Below are 7,735 nucleotides of genomic sequence, written 5' to 3'. Positions count from 1 at the left end.
ATAGAGTCTACACATCCAAGCTTCCATTTTCTCCAGAGGAAATGATCTATCACCTGGAAATGACCTGTAATTCTGGGGAATCCCCAGATCCCACCTAGAGGCCGGCATCCCTAGCTTGCACACATACTCTGGACCAGAAGTTGCCACCAACTATCCAGACGCTTACTATTTTTGGTGCAATTGCTTGCAGTTACACAAAACCCTAGCAGAACTGTCCAAGGCAGCGAGCCCGAGGCAGAGGATGTGGTCACAAGCTTTCACAGCATTTACTTCCCTCGCCGAGGAGAAAGGGGAAGCCGCTCCTCTCCACCTGACCTAGACGATCGATGGATCTCTTTCAGCGGCTGCTGGGGACCCTTCAGCGGGCGGTGGTCAGTGACACCCTGCTATCCACCGAGCTTGGGTGGGATCCAGGACCCCTGGTGTTTTGGTCTATTTTTCAAAGAAGGGGCTGCCTGACTATCAAACTGGATGATCTGTGTTTATTGTTTGTGTTTCGTCCTCCTTCCGTCTTCAGGATTACATTTCCATCTTCACCACCTACCTCCTTGGAGATGACGCTCATCCGAGGGCAGATGGGTCAGGAAGCCCAAAGGAGACAGAGCCTTGTAGAAGCCACCACGATGATGAACCGGAGACAGCACCCTATGGGTAACCAGGACCTGTGGCCTGTGTTTATTCTTTATCCTGGAGGTTTTCCTGGGGCCCAGAGCTGTAGTCTCATCTTGTAGTTGGAATAATCTTTACCCTCTTTTTCCTCCTCTTTGCAGGGATATTTCTCCAAGACACTTGTAGTTGGAATAATCTTTACCCTCTTTTTCCTCCTCTTTGCAGGGATATTTCTCCAAGACACTTGTAGTTGGAATAATCCTTACCCCCTTTTCCCTCCTCTTTGCAGGGATATTTCTCCAAGGGGAAATCTGGAGGCCTTTGAAAAATCACCCATCGCCGAGGTAGGTGCTGGAAGGATGAGATTAGCACAGGATCTATTTGTGTTCCAACTCTGCCTTGACGAAGGCCGTTCTTTTCCAGATAATCCCACCCAGTAAGGAGATTCAGGAAGCATCAGGAAAAGTCTTCAGTTGTGTTCAGCCTACAGGGGCCATTGTTGGAACTTCTGAATTATCGTGCAAAGATGAGGAACAGGAAGATGTTGGCTGGAAGTTCTCAGGTCATGGAAAATTTTAGAATGCGCGGAAGTCACATGGGTTAGATTGCTAACTGACCTGTTAATAACCACTATCTCCTGATTTGTGGAGAGTGCTGTGGTTATTCAGTGGAGAGGATAAAGCACTGTATATGTGAACAGAGATCCACCTCTATCTGGGATCGTCATACATGCCAGGGACTTTTTCTGCAGCTCGAACAGCCTCAGTTTAAGGGAGTGGAGAGAAATACATCTTTACTGGAAAGCGAGGGGAAGAGTTTGGATCCTTACTTCCACATGTTTTTATTGGGGGATCACCTTTCACTCAATCTCGTTCTGTATAAGGATGTGATGACGGATGCTCCTACTGATACAATCAAGGAAAGTTTACCCACATTCTACTGGTCATCACACCTGGCTTCTGTCATCAATGAGTTAATTAAATCATATCAATTAGGCTTTCTTTCAAGGGCCACCTTGAATGCAGCTTCTCCCTATGAGACAATTGGCAATTTTGAATTGATGATTAAGTACGGTATATTGCAGACCATCTTATGAAGTCTGCTAAACATAGGTCTCTTGGTAATACAAGGGGTGTCCCTTGGTTCGACAAAGAATGTCTGAAACTGAACAAACGAATCCGTTTACTTTATCAACAGTTTAAGAAATTTAGGAATCCAACAGTGTAACTTTCACATGTTTCATGGAGAGGTGAAAGTAACTCAGATCTTCAGGTTCTGGGATATGTGGGGGGAGAGGAGAGGAGGAGACCAAAATCTACTTTACTTTGCTCTCCTCATTTATTTCCCACAGAACCTCCTAAATTGCTGCCTGGTGCCCCAAAGCTAAGATCCTCCACAACTGGAAGTGAACTGCTCAGAGACTTGGAAGGGCTCACTATGACTGAAGAGATCCAGCAGTGGGAATTAGGGAGTCCCACCAGAATGGGGGCAGGTCGGCTAGAATTGGAAGAAGCAATGTCAGACAAGAACGACTGGAAACCAGAGAAGCTATTGGCTGGAGGGCAAGAACGTGAGGAATTAGGAAGGGCAGGAGAGGCCGAAAGCACTCTGCAGAAAGAGGGAAAGGAGGAAGATGACCAAGAGAAGCCAGGTGGGGTAGAATCTGACGGGGAAGAGCAAAGGGGATTGAATGGAGTGTGGCCAGGAAGATTTCAACATGAGGTGGCCAAGATGGCGGAGGACCTTCAATCAGAGCCTGACAGGCAACTTACAGGAGGGGCAACCATGGAAGGTGATCAGCAGGAGGAGCCAGATGTAGAGCCAGGAGAAGAAGGGGTTCAGCCAGCAGTGCCAGACAATGCTGAGTGTAGAGGAGATCAGCAGGAAGGGCCAGAAGGAGAAGCAGAGGTTGGACGCAGCCCTCAGTGGGAGCCAGAAGAAATGGTGACCTTGGAAGTACAGAAGGAAGATCCAAAGGAGGTCGCAAAGGAAGGAGATGACCAGCAGAGAGGGCTGGAAGAGGCTGAGATGGAGGAGCCCCAGCCAAGGGAGCTAGAGATATTTGAGAGGAATGAGGAGACTCAGCAGGAGGAGGAGGAGGGAGATGAGCAAGAGGAACCAGGTAGGGCAGAATCTGACATGGAAGAGCAAAGGGGATTGAACGGAGCAGCATGGCCAGGGAGATTTCAACATGAGATGGCCAAGATGGCAGAGGACCTGCGATCAGAGCCTGGTGGTCAACTTGTTGGAGGGGCAACCATGGAAGGCAATCAGCAGGAGGAGCCAGATATAGAGCCAGGAGAAGAAGGGGTTCAGCCAGTAGTGCCAGACAGTGCTGAGTGTAGAGGAGATCAGCAGGAAGGGCCAGAAGGTGAAGCAGAGGTTGGACGCAGCCCTCGGTGGGAGCCAGAAGAAATGGTGAAAGTGCAGGAGGAAGATCCAAAGGAGGTCACAAAGACAGGAGATGGCCAACCGAGAGGGCAAGAAGAGGCTGAGATGGAGGAGCCCCAGCCAAGGGAGCCAGAGATATTTGAGAGAAATGAGGAGACTCAGCAGCAGGAGGAGGAGGGAGATGAGCAAGAGGAACCAAGTAGGGCAGAATCTGACAAGGAAGAGCAAAGGGGATTGAATGGAGCAACATGGCCAGGGAGATTTCAACACGAGGTGGCCAAGATGGCAGAGGACCTTCGATCAGAGCCTGGTGGTCAACTTGTCAGAGGGGCAAACATGGAAGGCGATCAGCAGGAGGAGCCAGATATTGAGGCAGGAGATGAAAGGGTTCAGCCAGAAAGTGCTGAGAGTGGAGGAGAGGAGCAGGGAGGGCCAGAAGGAGAAGCAGAGACCGGAAGCAACTCTCAGTGGGAGCCAGAGCAAGAAGCAGCAGGTGGGGAAGAGCAGAGGGGAGATGGAACAGCATGGGCTGGGAGATCTGAACAGGAGGTGGCCATGATGGTGGAGGACCAGTCATTGGAGGCTGAGGGGCCACTTGAAGGAGGGTCAGAGGCAGAACATTTTCGGCAAAGGGAGCCAGATGTCAAAACTGGAGATGAAAGGGCTCATCAAACCATGCTGGGTGGTGTAGAGATTAGAGGAGACCAGCAGGGAGGACAAGAAGTGAAAGCAGAGAAAGGGAGGAATCTTCAGTGGGAGCCAGAGGAGACTGTGACTTTAGAAGAGCATCTAGAGAGTCAGCAGCAAGGGCTGGAGGGGGCTGAAAAGGGAGAGGGACACCAGTGTAGGAAGCCAGAGGGGCTTGTGAGAAATGAAGCGAAGACTGAAGAAGAAGAAGAGCAGGAGGTGCAAATGGGAGAGGCAGAGCTGGAGAAGGACCAGAAGACAGATCCTGAGGCTTTGGTAGGAATCGTGGTTCTTGAAGAGGTGGTAGGAGCAGAAGCGGTGGAAGAGCCGGAGGTCCAGGGGCAGGAGCCAAAGGAGACAGGCCAAATTGAGAGGAACCTGCCGCACGAACCCTTGGGCTACAAAGCTGCTGCCGATACATGCTGCTTTGCTGGGGCTGGACTCTCACCAGATAAGGTAACTATGATCAAAAGGGAGGAGTGAGCAGAGGCATATCCAATGGTGGGATTCAAATACCCTGTTTCCCCGAATATAAGACATCCCCTGAAAATAAGACTTAGTAGAGGTTTTGCTGAAGTGCGAAATATCAGGCATCCCCCGAAAGTAAGACGTAGCAAAGTTTTCGTTTGGAATCATGCCCGACGAACAGAACACAGAAAAATAAGACATCCCCTGAAAATAAGACATAGGGCATCTTTGGGAGCAAAAATTAATATAAGACACTGTCTTATTTTCAGGGAAACACGGTAATTTAACTGCTGGTTGTTTACAAGCACCATTTTAACAACCGGTTCTGCCGAAGTGGTTCGAACCTGCTGAATCCCAACACTGGGCGTATCTAGGGAAAACATAACCCGGGGCAAAATCTTTTTTTAAAAAAAATATTTTTTATTGTATAGTTTGAAATAATCATTCTATTTACATCTTTCTGATATAATTTCCAAACAATACATTTCCCCTTTTTCCCCTCCCACCCTCCCCTAATATTCTGTTTTACTTTTCTTTAACCAAACAGCAGTCAGTTCATTCGGCATTGTCTTCTTATCCATATGTCTTCTTTGACTCCCGGCTCCTTCACCCAATTCTCATAACTTGTCCATATCTTCATTATTTCATTCGTTTGGGAAGTACTTTCTACATGGAATATAATTATCCTAAAGATATTGAAAAAATGAACTATTTTTGTTCAGTATATATTGAAGATATGGATTATATATCTCAAAAATGAACTTTTATTGTTGAAAAAACTGGATGTACAATTATTGGATTCAGTAACTGGACAATTGTAAAATATACATAAATACATTCATTGAATATATTGATTCTCCGTCTTCAGTGTGTGACGCGCTGTTTTGTTCCTCTCTAATGTCACTTGTTCCCATATATATTCCAACCATTTCTGAATCGTCCGTTTTTTCTTATCTTTCCATCCAAACGCTATCACTGCATGTATTGCTCTAATCAACGTTTTATACATATTTCTATATTGTATATCTGCCTGGGGCAAAATCTGAGTTTTTTGCCCTCCCCCTTCATGGGTGGCCACCTTCCCCGACCACAACCAAATAATTTTTTTAATGGATCCGGAGGGATGGAGGAGGTGGGCTATTTCCCCCCACATGACTAAATGGCTGCAGCCCAGGGACATTTGACCCCATATGTCCCCCTGGGTGGTACACCCCCAGGAGCAAGGGATGATGAGAGTCCGAACACTTGGTTTTCCTCTGACCCGTTTCTGCGACACAGGTCTCCCTGGACATGACTGCCCAGAAGGAACGGGTCTTGCTCAACCGTAAGAGCTCTGTCCGGCGGGCACCCAGCTTGAAGAGACCGAGGCCACCCATGGAGACATCTCCACAGCAGGAGACCAGCACAGAGGCGAACTCTCCGCCTCCGCCACCAACACATCCTAGGCCAAACCTGAGACATGCTGGGTAAATATTAATGCTCCATTTTTTTCAAACTTAAAAGGCTTTTATTATAATCTCCCCACCTCGCCCTAGAGGAACTACTTCTCTGAATGCAGCCGGAACCAGAACCAGAATGATTGAAGGCTACAGCCCAAACCCTATATATGTTTCATCTCATTCTGCCATTTTTCTTTGACTTTCCAGGTTTGGACCTATGCACCCCAACATGATGGCTGAACTGCAGACGCGCCTGCGCAGGCCCCAGTAAACCCATCAATCAGATGAATATGTAGCATAAAGAATCTGTAATCGCTCTGCTTCATCCCAGATCCATCTACCATGCTGAAGAATTGAAGGAGCCAAACAGGGAGCCAAGGGTTAGAGCAGGGGTCTGCAACCTGCAGCCCTCCAGATGTTCATGGACTACAATTCCCATCAGCCCCTGGCAGCATGGCCAATAGGCATGGGATGATGGGTTTTGTAGTCCATGAACATCTGGAGAGCCACAGGTTGCAGACCCCTGGGTTAGAGAAATAAACATTATTTTAGCCTTTCCAGAGCAAAAGGGATAAGAATTGTGTGAAAATAGAAAAGGGAAAACTATGTGCGTTCAAGCTGCTGCCTCTCGGATAAGATATATTGAATTGTGCAGATGTGACGCTTGTATTCACTGTCCCTTCCTCCAAGAGCAGCTTGTAGTCCACAGATGTCAAACTCGCAGCCCTCCAGATGTTATGGACTACAGTTCCCATCATCCCCTGCCAGCATCATGCTGGCAGTGATGATGGGAACTGTAGTCCATAACATCTGGAGGGGCGCGAGTTTGACACCTGTGTGTAGTCACTTGCCTGGCTCTTTGCACACTGTAATTTTTCATTTTATTATATTTTTCCATCCTCTTCTGTGGGAGAATTTGAGGGAAGGAATCCCTTAACCTTTACGCCACTCATGTATGCCTTTCCAGTTTTGGTTTCTTACAATGCTTAGCATATACAGGGAAGTTGCCGTCAGCCATCTTGGCCTGATTCTGTTCTTCCAGTACTCTGAAAATCCTGAAACAGCAAAGAACTGAGAATAGAATGGCTGAGACAGGGGCTAGAAGACTGCAAAAGTCAGAACTAGTAACACAAGGACAGAGGCATATCTAGGGAAAATGTAGCCCGGTGCAAAATCTGAGTCCCCCCCACCCCATGACCAAACAACTTTTTAAAGTCAGTGTTCCTCCGCCCCCGGGGGAAGGAGGAGGGGCATGGGGGTGATTTTCTGCCCTCCACGTGACTAAATTCCCACAGCCTGGGGATATTTGACCTCATATGTCCCCCTGGATTGTATACCCCTGCACAAGGAAGAGAGAGGCAGTTGGGAAAAGGATTTTGTGGTCCCCAGGTGGAATGGGGGAGAGGAGGAAATGGAACTAGACCCTTGAACCCTTGTATATATGTGTGTTCATAATAAGCCCATATAAAGTGCAGAGGTTTTGTCCTCTTCCCACCCCATGGGAAGCTGGTTTACCAAAAGGCCCTTTCATCAGAGAGATTTGTCAGCTTCTGTTAACTGAGCTCCCTGTAGATCCACTCTCAGCCACACTTTATTTAGGTTGCAAACTCTGGCTTGGAAAATTCGTGGAGAGTTTGCAGGGGGTGCTTTGAGGAGGACAGAATTTGGGGAGGAAGGGAGCTTAAAAGGGACCTGATGCCGTTGAATTTGCTATCTGAAGCTGAACTGTAGTCTGGGGATCAATCATAATTCTGGGAGAATACCAGTCCCCACTTGGAAGTTGGCAACCCTATGGCCTTTGTACAGAAGAGGAAAAAGAAGATTCATACCCCACCTTTCTCTCCTGTGAGGAGACTCAAGGTGGCTTACAAGCTCCTTTCCCGTTTTCTCCCCACAACAGACACCTGGCGAGGTAGGTGGGGCTGAGAGAGTTCCCAAGAACTGTGACTAGGCCAAAGTCACCCAGGAGGAATGTAGGAGTGTGGAAACACATCTGGTTCACCAGATAAACCTGTGTAGGAGTGGGGAATCAAACCTAGTTCTCCAGATTAGAATCCTCCTGCTCTTAACCACTACACCACGCTGGCTCTGGTGACACAAGGCAACCTAATAAGGAACCTGATTCAACTGGTTTTCATTCA

General features: G+C 47.8%; 1 protein-coding gene across 1 annotated transcript; it reads left to right on the top strand.

The window, feature by feature from the left end:
• Positions 1 to 323: 323 nt before the first annotated feature.
• LOC125444470 (microtubule-associated protein 1B-like) lies at positions 324 to 7,399 on the top strand. Its single transcript, XM_048516882.1, has 7 exons — positions 324 to 371; positions 518 to 651; positions 899 to 953; positions 1,033 to 1,171; positions 1,961 to 4,143; positions 5,434 to 5,621; positions 5,802 to 7,399. The coding sequence occupies exons 1-7, from the start codon at positions 327 to 329 to the stop codon at positions 5,863 to 5,865; spliced, it is 2,808 nt and encodes a 935-aa protein (XP_048372839.1). The 5' UTR covers positions 324 to 326; the 3' UTR covers positions 5,866 to 7,399.
• Positions 7,400 to 7,735: the final 336 nt, after the last annotated feature.

The sequence above is a fragment of the Sphaerodactylus townsendi genome, linkage group LG15 (assembly GCF_021028975.2).
Source record: "Sphaerodactylus townsendi isolate TG3544 linkage group LG15, MPM_Stown_v2.3, whole genome shotgun sequence".
NCBI classification, from domain to species: domain Eukaryota; kingdom Metazoa; phylum Chordata; class Lepidosauria; order Squamata; family Sphaerodactylidae; genus Sphaerodactylus; species Sphaerodactylus townsendi.
The sequence above is the reverse complement of the archived record's forward strand: the minus strand, read 5'-3'. Positions and strand labels throughout refer to the sequence as shown.